The sequence below is a fragment of the Megascapheus bottae genome, chromosome 2 (assembly GCF_031878675.1).
Source record: "Megascapheus bottae isolate mThoBot1 chromosome 2, mThoBot2.hap1, whole genome shotgun sequence".
Taxonomy (NCBI): Eukaryota; Metazoa; Chordata; class Mammalia; order Rodentia; family Geomyidae; genus Megascapheus; species Megascapheus bottae.
The window spans coordinates 91,288,353-91,306,403 of NC_143510.1; the positions used below are offsets into that span (position 1 = coordinate 91,288,353).

At 44.0% G+C, this 18,051-nt stretch overlaps 1 protein-coding gene across 6 annotated transcripts in view; it reads left to right on the forward strand.

The window, feature by feature from the left end:
• The window catches only part of Tnrc6b (trinucleotide repeat containing adaptor 6B), a 209,956-nt gene extending 193,958 nt beyond the window's left edge, over nucleotides 1-15,998 (forward strand). For all 6 annotated transcript variants that reach the window (XM_090328774.1, XM_090328771.1, XM_090328772.1 and 3 more), the window contains 5 exons: nucleotides 302-397; nucleotides 4,519-4,743; nucleotides 5,363-5,433; nucleotides 7,876-8,015; nucleotides 9,648-15,998. In XM_090328774.1, coding sequence (XP_090184900.1) covers nucleotides 302-397; nucleotides 4,519-4,743; nucleotides 5,363-5,433; nucleotides 7,876-8,015; nucleotides 9,648-10,035 — 920 coding nt within the window. In that variant the 3' untranslated portion in view covers nucleotides 10,036-15,998. The remainder of the gene's footprint in view (nucleotides 1-301; nucleotides 398-4,518; nucleotides 4,744-5,362; nucleotides 5,434-7,875; nucleotides 8,016-9,647) is intronic.
• Nucleotides 15,999-18,051: the final 2,053 nt, after the last annotated feature.

The window sequence follows — 18,051 nt, forward strand, 5'->3', positions numbered from 1 at the left end:
TGGGCACTATCCCTGAGCTCATTAGCTCTATATCCTTGAGCCAAGCCCCACTTCACGTTCTAGAGGTTAATTGGAGATAAGAGTCTCAGGTCCTTTTGTGCCTGGGCTGGCTTTAAACCTTGATCTTCAGATCTCAGCCAAGTAGCTAGGATTACAGGCATGAGCCACCTGGCTACATTTTTTATTTTTTAGGTTTTTTGTTTTTGTTTTGTGTTTTTTTTCCTTCTGTTAAAGTACAAATAAAGATTTCACTGGATCAACTGACATTTTATCTTCCCTATTTTCTTGTTACCACCTCAAGGGTCTAATTCTTCCCTCAACACCTCGCTGCCTTCACCTGGTGCCTGGCCCTTCAGTGCCTCTGACAACTCCTTCACCAACGTTCATAGCACTTCAGGTACGTGAGTGGCCTCTTCCCTTGGTTAGCACTTGCCACAGAGGCCAGCAATGGAGTAAGTACAGCCCTCAATGCTGGCTCCTCAAGGAGGGTAAAAAAACCTACAACTTTGGCTCAAGACCAGTAGTGATAGAATCACTGGGGGTACTAACAGGACAGGGCTCATGACTTGATTGACACAAATGCTTCTCGTGACAAACCTGCCAAGAAATCAAGGACATGGGAAGGGACAGTTAACTTTCCTATTGTAGCCAGTGACAGCTTACTCTTCCCTAAAAATCCTTTAGCTTGTAGACCAAAAACAAGGGAAATGGTGAAAGCCTAAAGGAGGGAAGAGAACCTTGGTTAATTTAAATCGAAGTACTCGTTCATTTTTTTTTTTTCTTGAGAGACATAAAGGGATAGAAAAGTTAATGGATATAATCTAGGACTTGAAGTCAACCTTTGACCTTTCTATAAAGCTATGAGTACTGACCATGTTACAATCCCCACTGTGGAGATGGAAACTTACATTCAAATATGTGATACAAACTAGGTACATGCCTCTAATCCCAGCACTCAGGAGGCTGAGCAGGAGAATTTCAAGTTCAAGACTAACATGGGCTATGTAGCAAGATTCTGTATCAAAGGGGGAGGGGACCTCTTAAAATGTGTCTCAAGAACCAGGTGCCATGGCTCACGCCTATAATCCTAGCTACTCAGGAGGCTGAGATCTGAAGATTTTGGTTCAAAGCCAGCCTGGGCTCGCTCGCTCGCTCGCGCGCACTCTCTCTCTCTCTCTGTCTCTCTGTCTCTGTCTCTGTCTCTCTGTCTCTGTCTCTGTCTCTCTGTCTCTCTCTGTCTCTGTCTCTCTCTCTCTCTCTCTCTCTCTCTCTCTCTCTCTCTCTCTCTCTCTCTCTCTCTCTCTCTCTCTCTCTCTCTCGCCAGTAGTGGGGCTTGAACTCAGGGCCTAAGCACTGTTTTTGGACTTTTCTCCAGGCTAGAGCTCTACCACTTGAACCACAGCACCACTTCTAGGTTTTTTCTACGTATGTAGTACCAAGGAATTGAACTTGGGTCTTCATGCATGATAGGCAAGCACTCTACCACTAGGCCAAACTCCTGGCCCAGTGAAATTCTTATTTCCAATTGATCACCAGAAAACCAGACTCGGCACTATGGCTTAAGGGGTATGGTAGTAGCCTGGAGCTGAAGAGCTCAGAGACAACACCCAGGCCTGGAGTTCAAGTCCCATGACCAACAACAAAAAAAATGTGTCTCAAATATAAACCTAAATTATACCAGAGGCACCTGAAATCCTATTCTTCTTCCACTCATTCAGCATTATACTTGCAGGACTCACTTTACATGTTAGATTGATGCACAGACAGACTAAAGGAAGACACTCTTATGGGGAGGAACCAAAAAGCAAAATGCCTCTGTGCCTCTGAACATTTAAAATAATAAGAATTCCCAGGAAACAAGGTTTTTGTTTTGTTTTTCTCTTTTTCTGCTGTTGGTGGTGGAGATGGTGTTTGTTTTTGCTTTTTGGTTTTGTTTCTTGGGTGTGTGTGTCTTATGTGTTCATTTACCTGTCTTTTTGGGGGGAGGATAAGAGGAAACACAGAAATGGAGGGACAAAGGGTGAACAAATGTAGCAGTGGTGTTCATTAAACATTCGCTGAAAATGAACTATACAGCTTGTGGGTGGGGACAGGATGGGGAAACTGGGGGAAAGTGAAGAAGGGGTGACATTGCCCAAAAAGAAATGTACTCATGGACTTTCCTGCCCAGGCTGGCTTTGAACAATGATCCTCCGATCTTAGCTTCCTGAGTAGCTAGCTAGTATTGCAGGTGTAAGCCACTGGTACCTGGCTTTGAATTTTATATTATCTTATTATTATTATTATTATTATTATTATTATTATTATTATTATTATTATTTGCCAGTCCTGGGACTTGAATTCAGGGCCTGGGCACTGTCCTTGCGTTTTCTCAAGGCTGGTGCTCTACCACTTGAGCTCTACCACTTGAACCATACCAACACTTCTGGATTTTTCTATGTATGTGGTACCAAGGAATCGAAATGGGGTCTTCCTGCATGCTAGGTAAGCACTCTACCACTAGGCCATGCTCCTGGCCCAATTTTTATGCTGGTTCTGGGGCTTGAATTCAGGATCTGGGCATTATTCCTTTGCCTTTTTTTTTTTTTTTTTTTTTTTTTTTTTTTTTTTGTGGGTCATAGGGCTTGAACTCTGAGTCTGGGCACTGTCCCTGAGTGCTTCAGCTCAAGCCTACCGCCCAACCCCTGAGCCCCTTTCCCCCTTTTCTAGTTTTCTAGTGGTTAACTGGAGATAAAAGTCTCAAGATCTTTAGTGCCCAGGCTGGCTTTGATCCTCAATCCTTAATCCTCAGATTTCAGCCTTGTGAGTAGCTAGGATTACAGGCATGAGCCATCGCGCCCTGCAACTTTTTCAATCAGGACTGGCACTGTACTACTTGAGCCTCCACTTCACATATATATGGAGTGGAGGCTCAAGTAGTACAGTATATACATATATATACACACATACATGTATGATTATTATTATTTTTTTTTTTTGCCAGCATTAGGGTTTGAAATCTAGGCTTCAGGCTCTCACTTGGTTTTTCTGTTCACAGTTGAACTCTGGCTTTTTTGCTCACAGCTGAACTCTCACTTGAGCACATTTCCAGCTTTTTGCTTGTTAATTATAAATAAAACTCTTGGATTTGTCTGATAGGGCTGGCTGGATTTGAGCTACTGGCACTTGGCTCTTGCACTGGTTATGTTTGAGATAAAATCTGATTCCCTACCCAGAAATATGTCTGGACCTTGATTCTCCAATTTCTTTCCCCTTCCGACTCATTCTCATCCATCTCTTTTTTCTTCTATAAATGCCTATATCTCAAGTTGACCTAGGTATTTTCCTACAATTGAACATTTACTTCCTAATTGTCTTCTGTTTTTAATGATCCTGCATGAAATCTTATCTCCCATTTTCCTGGTTTTCTGGGCTCATCCCATAATGTAAGTCCTTTGGGTCTATCTCTGCAAAGCCTTTGCTGGCAGCAGAGCACATACTCTCTGCATGCTGAATATTGTGCTGTTGCCAGGGTTACCAATTATGTTGTCCCATTGTTCTATCTCCCATTTGAACTGGAGGCTCTTGGGAATCAATGTATTAACCACAGCACTGATTTAGTATCTCTTTCTTTCTTTCTTTCTTCCTCTTCTTTTTTTTTTTTTTTTTTTTTTTGTCAGTTATGGAACTTGAACTCTGGGCTTGGGCATTGTCCCTGAGCTTGTTTGCTCAAGGCTATTGCCCTACCCCTTAAGCTAAAGCACCACTTCTGGCTTTCTGGTAGTTAATTGGAGATAAGAGTCTCACAGACTTTACTGCTCAGCCTGGTTTTGAACTGCAATCCTCAGATCTCAGCCTCCTGAGTAGCCAGGCATGAGCCACTGCACTGGCTTGATTTATTATCTTTTTTTTTTAACCAGTCCTGGGCTTGAACTCAGGGCCTGAGCACTGTCCTTGGGCTTTCCTCAAGGCCAGCGTGCTACCACTTGAGCCACAGCACCACTTCCAGCTTTTTTCAGTGAATGTGGTACCAAGGAATCGAACCTAGAGCGTTGTGTATGCTAGGCAAGAACCCACTCTACTCCCAGCCCCATTTATTTATTATCATGAACATAGTAAGCCCTCAGTCAATATTTGTGGTTGTTTTCTAAAAATGTTTGCATATTGGTATCTAATAATTCTGGATCAGAGCACAAGAAAAGCTAATTTTATTTTATTTTTTTGCCAGTTCTTGGGGCTCATACTCAGGGCCTGCGCATTGTCCTTGAGTTTCTTTTGCTCAAGGCTAGTGCTGTACCACTTGGGCCATAGCACCTCTTTTCTGTATATGTCATTCTAAGGAATTAAACCCAGGGCTTTATGCATGCTACCACTAAGCTATATTCCCAACCCCAAAAGCTAAGTTTTAGTGTACTTTTTCCATAAAGTATTTGTAGAATAATTTAGTTGTGCTAGTATTGACTTTCTAATCATATCTACAAGTTTGATAGCTTTAGGAGCTATCTAACCTATTGCTTCTTGAATCTTCTGTGTATACAGCAAAGTTCCCTGATTACAAATCCACGTGGTCCCCAGATCCCATAGGACACAACCCCACTCATCTCTCCAACAAGATGTGGAAAAACCACATCTCCTCCAGGAACACTACACCGCTGCCCCGCCCACCTCCTGGCTTGACCAACCCCAAACCGGCATCTCCCTGGAGCAGCACAGCACCCCGATCCGTCAGGGGGTGGGGGACCCAGGACTCTCGGCTTGCCTCAGGTAAGAATCTCCTACAGCACCTGCTATGCTGGCACAGTAGGAAAGACATGAAGAGACTGGTACTAGAGGGGTCTGTGACTGTCTGGTTGGGGAGAAGCTGTCTCTTGATTGGAAAGTGGCTGACAATTCAAAGCATGGAGACCCAGACCTCTCAAGTAAAATGACCAACAGCAGAGTAAAGACAGACCATGGAGGTAACTAGTGTCTTGCAAATAGGCAGTGGGTGACCAGGAAGATCAGGATCTGGGCGAGGAAAGAAGAGCTATGTGGTCCACATAAAGAGATTACTGAACGGGGCACGTGGTGGCTCACACCTGTAATCCTAGCTACTCAGGAAGCTGAGATCTGAGGATCAAGGTTCAAAGCCAACCCAAACAAAAAGACCTGAGACTCTTATCTCCAATTAACCTCAATTAACTTCTAGAACACAGGAAGTGGGGCTTGGCTCAAGGGTAGGGCAGTAGCCTTGAGCTGAAGAGCTCAGGGACAGCGTCCAAGCTGAGTTCAAGCCCCAAGACCCATAAACAGGAAAAAAAAAAGAAAAAAAGATTTCTGCCACATGGTTAGGGTGGTCTGGTTTTGTTTTACTATTCCTCATCCTTTGTCTGTTCACTTGCAGCCTCTACGTGGAGTGATGGTGGCTCAGTTCGTCCTAGTTACTGGCTCGTTCTTCACAATCTCACTCCACAGGTAATGGTGCTTTCTTGTTTTCTAGAGAACACTCAACTGTATTGAGAGTGAGGGAAGCTGGACATGATAATGTGCCTATAGTCCCAGCTACTTGGAAGGTAGAAGTAGGAAAATCAGGTGGCAAGAGCACAAAACCAGACCTGAGAGAAATAGGAAAAACTGAGAGATGCAGGACATCTCACCGGGCTCATGCTTATAATCTTAGCTATTCAGGAGGCTGAGATCTGAGGATCGTGGTTCGAAAACAGCCAGACACTAAAGTCTGTCAGACTCTTATCTCCAGTAACCACCAGAAAATTGAAAGTAGCAATGTGGCTCAAGGGATAGGGAGATAGCCTTTAGCTGAAGAGCTCAGGAACAATGCCCAGACCCAGAGTTCAAGCTTCATTTCTTTTCCATTTCATTTACTTTCTGGGCACTGTAGAAGTCCTACATGTAGGGAGTAGGTGTCCCTACCCACCAGGGCTCATGGCCACCTTCCAAAAAGGGGAGGGTGCGAGGTTCCTGTCTGCTCTCAAGCTCGTGGAAATCCTTGAAGTTTACAAAATACTTAGAGTTGGGTAGTATGGTGTAGTGATTTTTGTGTATCAGAAGTAATTTTCTGTATGGATGAGCCAGTAGAATCCAGAACCAAGTAGAAAGGGGTGTTTTAATTATACACTAAAAAACTACCTGGGGCTCAGAATATATCTCAGTAGTAGAGCATCTCTGTCAGCATGAAAAAAGAAATGGGAAATGGAGGGCCTGTTTATCTATTTACCCAGTAACATCTGAGGCTCAGTATTAATCATTTTTATGCTTCTTTTTTTGCCAGTCCTAGGCTTGAGCTCAGGGCCTGAGCACTGTCCTTGGAATTTCTCAAGGATAGATCTCTACCACTTGAGCCTCAGCACCATTTCTGGCTTTTTTCTATGTATGTGGTATCAAGGAATCGAACCTGGGTCTTTGTGCATGCTAGACAAGCACTCTACCACAAGGCCAAACTCCTGGCCCCTCATTTTTATGCTTCTTAAATAACTAACCATTTATTTCTACATTGGAAGGAATGAGTGGATATCGTTGCTTAACTGCCACCTAGGTACTCTTCATTTTCACTCGCTGTCCCACTCTAATGCACACAGCAGTGCTGGTGTGCTTTCACCACTCGTGCCCTGTGGCGGCATTGCCAAGTATTCCACGATGAGATCAGGATCCCTGGGCTTTTATCTGGGCTTCTTAGCACTTTCTTTAAATGCTTGACCAGAGCAGTCCATGATGTCTCCCATGGCTGGTGTTGGTTGGTTGGTTGATTTAGGTGTGTGTGGAGGGGGGTGGGGGTTGAGTCCAGTGACAGGGCTTGAACACAAGGTCTCCAGCTCTCTTTCAGCTTGCTTACTCTCGGCTGATCTTGTAGATATTTGCTAGGATATTGTAGATCTTGTAGATATTTGCTAGGATTATAGGTATGAACCACTGGTGCACAGCTCAATAGCACAACGTTTAAAACAGCCCCAGTAGTGATCTATGTCTGTCCCAATAGTGATCTGTGTATTTTCCAGAAGAAATGGACTGAAATGTTGGGATGAGTAGCTTGAATATGGGGGGAATCTTGATGCAAAATAAGTTACTGACATAAAGTGAACAGGTTTGGTTATCCAACTCATAAGATAGGAAAAACATCCCTTATCACTGAACTGTTTCATTTTGCTTTTGTGTTAGGGTCTCAGTAGATAACCCAGCTACCCTAGCACTTTCTGAGTGCTGGATTACAAACCTGTGCCACAACGTCTGCTGTAACTAAACTCATCAATGTTGACTTCCCCTCATCTGTACCTTTGGTCAAGTAGTCTCTCCTTGAAGTGGGCCAGGGTAGAACGGTGAACTAGATAGGCTAGGTAGTTATCAGTTCTACCATGTGTTTAACTGTTCTTGTTTTTTGTTTTCTTTCTCTTTGTGAAATTGCTTACTGTGAAGGCCAAGAAATAAAACATTAGTAATCCCCAAAACCTAACTTACGTGTTCATTTAAATTCTTACAAGACTATCACCTTTTCTGCCTTTTTAGGCTTAAGATAGCATTCTAATTTAATTTTCACTCGTTTTACCACTTAAGAAAATCCTACCTGAGACTGAATCATTTGTTTGAGCTTTATGCAGACTTTTTTTTGGCAATGCTGGGGCTTGAACTCAGAGTCTGAGCACTACCCTTGAGTTTTCTCAAGACTAGCCCTCTGCCACTTAAGCCACAGCACCACTTCCAGCTTTTCCTGTATATGTAGTAGTAAGAAATCAAACCCAGGGCTTTGTGTATGCTAAGCAGGCACTGGACTTCTGGGCCACACTCCTGGCCCTACACAGAATTTATATTTAGAAAATAGGAATGGTGGGTCTCAGACCCATGATTTAAATGTTGTCAAGTTGTCCTACCCCTAACTTTTATTTCATGAATGCTGTTACTTCTTAGATTGATGGGTCAACCTTGAGAACGATCTGCATGCAGCATGGTCCACTGCTGACATTCCATCTGAATCTAACCCAGGGCACTGCCCTGATCCGATACAGCACCAAACAGGAGGCAGCCAAGGCCCAAACTGCACTGCACATGTAAGTACTCCCCCCATGCCCACCTAGACAGACACACATGAGATGTACATGTGAGTATTCTGCTACCAGCGCACACAGACATGCATAAGTAATCTCACCTTGGATGCACTGGCAGGTGACATATCCTTTCTATCTGCATATGCGTATGTGGCTCTGCATGTACCACGGGCTTGTAGTCAAAACTCCACATATAAATGACTTGTGAAGTGTAGTGGCGTAAAAACCATGAAAATGTGCCATTCTTGGTGCTGTCGTTTTCCAGTGAGAATCAGGCTGCTCTAAGTGGCCTCTTTGTAAATGATGATGACATTTTTGTGGTCTCAGCAGAGAGCAGGATTTTTACTTGAAATAGATTGGACTAGATCGGACTTGACCATCCCTCTCCCAGCCATGGGTAAACTGGTCTGGTGATAGAAAAGAGCTGCCCCCTTTTGCTGCTGCTGCCATGGTAAAACACCACACAGATTGAGCAAGTGGTGGTGAGATGGCGGTGAGTCCTTGAGGGACTTTTGGTGTCTGGAGAGGGTCTTCCTGAGGCTTTGGAAGTCATCTTGTCTTATTTTTAAGGTGCACATTTCTTTTTTCTTTTTTGTGCTGATCCTGGCATTTGAACTTAAGGCTTAGGCACTGTCCCTGAGCTTCTTATACTTACGGCTAGCACTCTACCAATTTAGCCACCATACTCCTTCTGGCTTTTTCTGAGTAGTTTATTGGACATGCATCTCAGGGACTTTTCCTATTGGACTGGCTTTGAACTACAATCCTCAGATTTCAGCCTCCTGAGTAGCTGGGATTACAGGCATGAGCCATTGGTGCCCAGATTATTTTTCCTTTTCATATACTTTTTTTTTGGGGGGGGGGGGAGAGTGCGGGGAAGTCATGGGGCTTGAACTCAGCTTGGGCGCTGTCCCTGAGCTCTTCAGCTCAAGGCTACCACCCTATCCTTGAGCCAAGCCCCACTTCCCATTTTCTAGAGGTTAATTGGAGATAAGAGTCTCAGGTCCTTTAGTGACCGGACCTGGCTTTGAACCTTGATCCTCAGATCTCAGCCTCCTGAGTAGCTAGGATTACAGACATGAGCCACCGCACCTGGCTTTTTTTTTTTTTTCAACACGCACCCGGCTTTATAAACTAAATCAAATTTATAATCATTAAAGAAGATTTTTAGGTTCACAACAAAATTTGAGAGGCCCTACAGAGATTTCCCATACACCTCTTCCCTTGTCAACATGCCCACCATCACACTATCCACACTTCCCAGCAATTCACACATGGTGAAAGCTCACTAAGACACAGTCCTTGGGCCCAGCGCTGCCATGGACAGTGCCACATGTCCTTGGTTTTGAACTCAAAACCCTCTATACCACATACTTTCCAGCCCCATCCTTCCTCAGAGCTGAGCTGTCTGCATTATGTGAATTCTGTACACCTTTGACTGTCAAGCTTTGGAGCCAGCCTGATGCTCTGCTTCAGCTGAAATGCAGCTTCTGATTTGTGTGGCTGGGGTGGGGTCTGAGATTCTGCCTTCTACAGTGCATCCGGGGGACATAGCCCAGTGAGGTAAGAGTGTCCCATCCCAGGTGGGTTTCCTTCCCACCCAGACCCACACTGCTCTCTCCCTCCTCTATCCAGGTGTGTGTTGGGAAACACTACCATCCTGGCTGAGTTTGCCACCGATGATGAAGTTAGCCGCTTTTTGGCACAAGCTCAGCCCCCTACACCTGCAGCAACCCCCAGCGCACCAACCGCAGGGTGGCAGTCCCTGGAGACCGGCCAGAACCAGTCAGACCCTGTTGGACCTGCGCTGAACCTTTTCGGTGGGTCCACTGGGCTCGGGCAGTGGAGCAGCAGTGCTGGTGGCAGCAGCGGGGCCGATCTTGCTGGCGCTTCGTTGTGGGGGCCCCCAAACTATTCTTCTAGCTTGTGGGGAGTCCCAACGGTAGAAGATCCCCATAGGATGGGCAGCCCGGCTCCTTTACTACCTGGTGACCTTCTGGGAGGAGGGTCTGATTCAATCTGAACTTAGAACTTTCAACTCTGACCTCGTGACCTTTTTTGGAACAGCAGCAGCACTAACTTGACCTTTTCGTTTTTTTTTTCAACTTGCAATAAATACATTTTTAAAAGGAAAAAAGAAAACGGAGAGAGAGAAAAAAAAAAAAAAGGTGGGTCATTGACAGACTGTCTGAGCACATGTTGCCTCCCTTATAACTTCAGTTTTTCGTTTGGAATCTGAATCCAAAAAGAGAACATATCACTCTTGAAATACTTGAATCATGAACGCCAACCTAGAAAGACAATGTGAAGCAAGTACACATACCATTTAAATTTAAACACAAAAAATTAAAAAAATTAGTTTCTAGTTTTTCACTTTTTTCATGTTATATGGAAGTTGTTGCTAAGAAACATATATACTGAAAAAATAGCTTTTTAACTTTGTTTGCACTGGGTGTGTTTCCGTCCTTAGGTCTACCATGTTTGGGTGGGAGGGAAATTCAAAAGAATTGTTGGGGGAGGGGGAGGGAAGACTTGACGGAGCCTCACTTTAAAAACAAAAACACAAAAAACCTAAAAAAAGAAAAAAAAGAAAAAAGAAAAAATTTGTGATTGGCTGGTTGATAAATACCAGTGTGTTCTGGCACATGTAACTGCCCAGGCATGCTCGTTCTGGTATGTGTGTGCACGTGTGTCCATGTGCATTCGCGTGCATCTTCCTCTCTGTCTCTGTGTGTGCCTGTGTCCTGCCTTCCTCCTGCCCTCCCTGACTTCTCAGAAAGCTGCATTGCTGACAGTCCGCAGGCTGGCTGGCCGGCCATCTGCATCAGCTCTTTTATTTCCTTATGTTTTTTTTTTGTTGTTTTTTTTTAACTCTGAGAACACATGCACACGGGAAGCCGCTGCAACTCAAGCCATTCGGTCAGGCTGCATTAAGAGAAGCATGTTTTTCCGTCTCCAGGAAGGGAGCTCTTTGCCACTGGTGCAGTCGCCTGAGTGTGTGGTCCTCTAGCTTTTCTCAGCCTAGCAGTAGAGCAGAGCACTGCCAAGTCCAACAGCCGGAGAGCAGGATGTGTTCATTTCTGTTTTTCAAAGTGAGTGGCTGCTAGGCACATCGAGGTCTTTGTTCAGTTTCATGCAGGCCATTTTGTTAGTTTGGGAACAAAAGATCGTTTTTCAATTATGTGGTGTCACAAAAACAGGTACTGTGTTCCCAGTTCCCTGTGTCATCAGGTATGAGAGATGCATCAAAAGTCTGGTGATGTGATTGAACCTTGTATTGGTTCTTGTTGTCACCTGATGAAAACCAAGAGCAGTAAGCTGTGAGCAGCCTCCTGGAAGCATCGCAGCTCCTCCTCCTCTGCTCCTCCCTCTGCTCCTCCCTTTCTACTTCTCTTGCGCTGAGCGCTACCTGTGCCAGGCCAGGGCGTGTTACAGCACCAGGCCATCACTGACAGAAACGTTTACTTAACGAATGTTCTTAAACCAGTGTGTACTTCAAGCGTTTCCCTTTGTTTCTCCGTGTTGTGTATTTCCTGTGTATGTGGTTTTGCTTAGGCAGGAATAACTTAGCAAAGACTTTTTTTAAGTATTGCACCTTTTTGGTTTTGACCTCTTTTTTTTTTTTTTCCTTGTAATGTTGCTTGTTTTGTATTTAAATTGAGGGGTTTTTTTTTGTTTTGTTTTGTTTTGGGTTTGTTTTTGTTTTCTGGGGGGTTTTTTGTTTTTTGTTTTTAGCATCAATGTAGTAGTTCTCTGGGCCGAACAGGAGGCAACGTTTAATCCACAGTTATCACAAACTTGTATGTACTTTGTTGGAATCAAAATATATCAAACTGCTTATTGTGAAGAGTGACAGCAGACCTTACGGGAACCCCTTTGCACCAAGCAGCTGGGGAGGGGGTGGGCAGGAGGGGGGTGTGCAGGTAGCGTGCCAGCACTTGTGTGAATGACCCAGGCTGCATCACACTGTTCAACATGAAGTGCCGACATTCTGTACCAGCAAATACCTGCCCATTCCAGCCCCTGGTGGGAGCAGACTTCTGTCCTCTGTAACTCACTGCTGTTTAGGACAAGGGAGTTTTTCTTTCTTTAGCATCTTCAGTGAAAGACACAATATTGCCTAATGTATTTGACTTTCAGCTTGTGTCTTTGTGTAGGTGGGTGGATGGTTATGTTATAGGAAAAGGCAAAAAAAAAAATGATTCACATGCGAGTGTTTTTGTGAGACGATGAATGGGAATTCTGTCGTCCTCTTGGCTTACCCTGTTGATGATAAAGCTAGCCTTGAAAGAGATTGACAGGCACAATTCAGGGGAGCACTCCTGCGGGCGGGGCTGTGGGAGCCCTCCACAGGAGGGTAGGCAAACTTGAGTGCGCAGTGCTGGTTTGTTCCCGCCGATGCCTTGTCCACACTGCCCGTGCCCTCCTCCTGCTCTCCGGTTTTCATTGCCACCGTGCCCCTCCCACCTTGGCCCTCCTACAAAATGTCTCCTGGCCCATTGACTGACCTCTGCCCTGAGCAGAGCCCTGTCACTTTCACTTGTGACAGGTGACCTCCAGGTGAGGCGCAGCTTGTGAGCAGACATCTACAGATGAAGGCTCACGTCTCCTGTGTGCCACTGGGGACTGTCCACTGCCGCTCTTGGTTCACGGCCATGTCCTGCCCTGCCCTCTTCCTCCTGCCTGTTGGGTCCTTGACCTGCACTATGGCTTAGTTGAGTTCCTTACGATACTACGGTGAAAGCCGGGTGCTAGAGCCCCTCTTGTTTACAAGACATAAATGAGGGATTTGAAATATGTAAAAAATAAACATGAGAAGCTAAAATGTTCTTCCATCATAAGCTTAAAGGGAAAAAAACTAAAAACTTTAAAAAAAAAAAGACCAAAAAGTGCATGTGTGTATATATATTTATATATATACATATACAAATACATATATATGCATACATACACATATATATTTTAGATGAAGACTAACTCTGGGAGCATTTAACAGTGTTTTTTTTGTTTTGTTTTGTTTTGGTTTTTGTTTTGTTTTTAACATTTATTTTCCGGCTTTAAAATTTGCAAGCATTCTCAGGAATTCTAGGGTAGGAAGCCAGTTTTTGAAGATGGTTTATTTAACCTTATCCTATCCCAGATAGGCGGCTGTTTCTTTCCTGTTAATAAACTTTTACAAGTTCCTGAAACTTCAGAAAGTTTAAACAATTTTTACTTAGGAAAAAACATGTAAAAAGAAAAGTCTTCAAATGTTATTGTCATACTGGGGAATCACACATTTTAAAAACACATAGAGGTATTTTTTAAAAATGATCAATTTAGCAGCAAAAGGTAAATTTGTTCCCTTGGAAACTGTGGGAGAAGGATTCCAGTTCCAGAGAGCTGTCACAGGCCCGTTTGAGATCAGGATGTGACTGAACGGGTAGTGATTGGTGCACAGAGGAAATACTGTATGCCATCTTCGCTTCCGTGGAAAGGCTAAACAGAGATCTCGCTGGCCATTTTTCCCCCCAGTGGAGCCCTTCTACCTGCCCCTCTGTCCCCAGCAGCAACAACAACGAAAGGAATTAAAGACAACAGCTTAAAGAAGGAAGAGAAAAAGTAACACTAGTCTGTAAGATAGTACAGTTGGATTACTGAGAATATATGTAAAGAGTTAGGAAATATAGGTTAATAAATTTTGGAACAAATTTTAAATATAGGCATTTCTAAAGGAAAATTATGGACTGTTGTTCTCTTAATGAAGAATGTCTTGTCTCACCTCCATTTGTAATGAGAGGAAAGGTAGTAGAATATAGTAAGGAACAAGTGATTTTACTTTTTTTTAAAAACTTATTTTTTAGCTCCCAGCTACTGTTGTGCTTGTTTTAATAACTGCTGCTTAATTATCCCCATCCCTGGGTGGCAGAGATGTGGAGTGTTTCAGTTTGGGTGGCGTTCAATTCTCGTTTTATATTCCCTCCTGGGGCTGGGGGTCAGAATTCCCAAGCATGACCACAGCTTCTTTCAGACATTAAGCTCTTTGGGAGCTTAATGTGAAAGAAACTCCACAGGTAGAGGGAGTGGGGTGGGATTGCTGCCTGATTTCTCTAAAACCGCTTGAGTGCCTTCATTCATACACCCAGACATCCTTCATGGCCGCCCAGAAAACTGGATGGGCCCCTAAGGCAGTGGGCTAGATGAAAATAAGTAGATAAAAGTCAAAGCAGTTTCATGTGTTGATAATGTGGAATGCCAAGTTCCTTCCTGTGTTGCCAGCCCTGCTTGAGTGTGTTGACTGCTTCTCTTTGCACTGGGCCAGTGGAAGGGTTCCTATTTTTCCGCTCTTATCCTTCTTTGTCTACCCCTTGCCCTCTAATGTCATCTTCTAGAAGCTTTGCATTTTTGGTTGCTGATGACCCTAAGGTCAGGATTTACTACTGGCGTCCTGGAAGAGGAAATCTCTTCTTACCTTGGTATTCGTTGGCAAAAGCCATGTCTACCAGGAAGCGAAGGGACTTGGTTATACTTAATTCAGTGGGAGCACCCTCTCATAGCATATTCTGGCATGTGGACAGAGGTTTGCCTGGGCTACCCTCTCTACAAAGGTTTATTTAATACACATTTTCAACATGGATGTGTGAGCTTTCCATTGTATACGAAGCTTCTGCTATTTAAAAGGGCAACACTAGCAGCACTTGTTGACTAGTGACTGGGCTTGTCTCATTAGCATCACAGATTTGGGTTCTGACCAGCACTTGAGTAACCAAAAGAAAAGAAGCAGGGCAAGGAATATCTTTGCCAGGTAGGACCACCTCTGCTGCCTATGAGACTGTGCTATGATCTCATCTAAAAGTGACAAAAGCCAGATGCTCCCACAACATCTCCAAATACTCAGCCCCTTACCCTTGAACTTTTCCACTTAGAATATTCATAGGAGTGGATGTAGCAATGTTGGTTCAATCCTAGTACCACAAAGTAAGATTCCAAGCCAAATTCTCTGATCAGTTCCCCTCCCAGTAAAGCAGCAGCCTTCATTCATTGCCAGTTACTCTTACTTGTAACAGCTACGTTTTTTTTTTGTATTCCTGTGGCTTCTGTTCTAATTGTTCTCTTCTAACCTGGATGTAGCATATATCAGCAATTGGTTTTCCCAAGCCCCTATGGCTTGAAGGTCTGCTATAAAAGACTCTGGAGGAAAACATTCTGCCTAAGAATTTGGAAACTCCCTTTTTAGTGTATCTGTCAGAAACTCGCTGTTAACATGCTGCAAATATTCACTCGCAGTTTTCATTTTATTTGCTTGTGTGGGGTTGGAGGTGAACCCATGCTAGGTGGCACTCTGCCACACCCCAGCTCTTCACTCTCACTTTCATTCCTGGCTGGGAAGGGAAGGGGAAGGGGGAGCAGGTTTTGTGAAGTTAATAGCCAGATTCCCTTTTGACCTAAGAGGATGTATACTTTTTCATTTTACTTTCTGTACTCTGTGGTCTGGCCCTTCTCTCAATGTCTGTGCTGAACAGAATGCTTAAGTGAAGCCTGTTTTTCTCCCCAGCATAAGCAGGCTATTTTCAGCATTCTTGCTTGTAATAGCCATCTCTAATATTAGGGCATACTTGAGTCTTTGTACAGAAAAGGTCCCATTCTTTCCTGCCCTCAAAGTGAAAATTCAGTAGATAAAGCTTTCTTGTTTATTGCTTTACATTATTTTTAGTATCCATAAGGTCTTAAGCTAGGAGTACAGATACATGTTAGGCAGTTAAAAGAAAAAAAATCACTTTCCCATTTTTGCCAAGCTCTGTCACATTTCTTTGTCTATGCATTTAGTACACTTCTTAGTGTCACTGCAAAAAAATCACCTTGTTCTGTGATGGTGGATTTCTTCATAGGAGTCTATAAGTAAAGTTCCATGTGATGTGCAGCTGAGAATCTTCTAGCCTGTGGTATATATAGTAAATTGTTCATCTTTGGACTTCAATAGCCATTCAGAATCCACAAGAGCCCTGACACATAGACACATACCATGTTGCCATACCTTCCTGGTTCCTTGTCTACAAAGACAGGGTGTCATACATTCTAGAAATACACAACTCCAGAATGCTGACAAGAACATCATCTGAGATAAGAAAAGCTGCAGCGTTCTCTGTCTTCCCTGAGTCTGTACAGCCTGTGGTCCCATCAGCAGGTTTCTTTTCAGATGTGCTCTCCCATTTGTTCATAATAGTATTTTTTTCTTGACTTTAAATTTCATAGAGGAGGTTGTCATATCCTATTCCGTAGATCTGGAAGAACTGTCACCCATGAGGATTATTATAGATATAATCATTGAATGTCAGCCGTCCCTACATTACCCACATCACCTCTCCCTACTGCCAAAGAAGAAAATCACGAGGATCGCAAGATGGTGAAGGGGACACTGGCTGGGGTGCGGCTGCTCTGCAGCCCAGCCCCCAGGTGAGGATATGGAGCCCTAGTGTACCAGGTGTTTTCATCACCTGAGGAGTTTTTTAAACCGTCAGTCTCTGTTACTTCCTCTTACCAACATCACCTCCCTACAAACAAACAAACTAGCAAAGTGACAAACTGCCAGTGTTTACCTCACCAAAGTTAAATAGATTTTTCAGTCAGTTGTACACCAATGTTGGGGGGGGTATTTGTTTAGTATTTGGGGGGGTGGTTCACAAGAAACTTCTGGGGAAGAGTGCTGCCTTGACCAGCAGGCGCCTGCAAAGCTGCCATTGGCTCTTGTCTTTTCATGAGGGAGAATAGACAGTAAAGAGAAATAGTGTTTCCTACAACACTGTGTGCCTCAACTTAGTTTATGACTCATTGCTTTGGGAATAAACTTCTAGTTGCAGTTAGGTCTTTCTAGCCAGTACCAGTAGTTGGGATGGTTTATTCAAAAAGAAATGCCTCTTCCTGCTTTTGCTGTTTCCTTCTCCCTCACTTCCTGGCAGATTGTGCATTGGAGTCTACTGGCTTGTAAAAGGAAGTGGAGGCAGAGGGAGGTGCGACACTGTGGGGACTGGTGTACCAGCTAGGGGGAGCCAGTCCATGCTGGATGTGTGCAGGCTGACAAGGAGGGTATTTATGCAAAACAAAGCAAAAACCTTAGGAGCTCTTCCAAAGTCACTTGCCTTGTAAAGGTAGTGTAGTTTCTCACCAAGTGATGCATTCCAGTGTGAAGCTCCTTGCCAGAAGTTTCCAAGGAAGATGTAATAAGTGTGTTTAAAACACCACTCACCCATCCCTCTTGAATTTTTCTAAGGAATCACTTACGTGTAGTACTTCTGAATGTGCCTTTGTGAGTCCAGAAACCTTCTGTTTTAGGAAGAGGCCACCCATTGGGTCAAAACAAGATGAAGATCCCCTTAGTCTTAGGGACATCTGGGCTCCTCCTAGCAGTCCTGGGGACAGCCGTGGACTTCAGCACCAGCCATTGTGCAGTCCAAATACTGGGACATGGGAAGGAAGGTAACAAGGTGTGCGTGCAGGAATGTCAGGCCTAGGTTAGTCCAGTGCCATCTGGCGCTCTCCGTCTGCATTCCCTAGTTTTCTTGTTGCATGTGGCTGTTTAATTTTCTGTCTTTTCTGGAGAATTGGAATATGGTGATATTTATGTCCCATTCGTGCATGTGAATTGTGTAACCTGTGGGCGGTGCATTCTTACCTTTCAGTCAAGGCCCTGGGACGGTTGCTTTTTTTCCCCAACGCCAATCATGTTGCATTGCTGGCTATTCAAACAGGGTATTACACACAGCAAAAGGTGTTGAGTTGAGACTGATGTGTTGGAGGAAGAAAAACATCTGAAATCATTTTGTTTGTTCAGAACTGTTAGAGCTAAACAGAAATCATTTGTTCTTGATGTTTGTTTTCAACAATTCCACCTCTTCTCCCACCCCTGTGTTCTAAAGAAAGATCCAGCGAGTGCTAAAGGGCCATGCCACCATTCCTCAGATCTCCAGGGGGAAAGCAAATCCTCTTCAGCTTCATTCAGGAAGACAAAGGGAGGAGGGGTGGCTGCCTCCAGTGCTTCACTCTCATTCCTCTCTAATGGCCT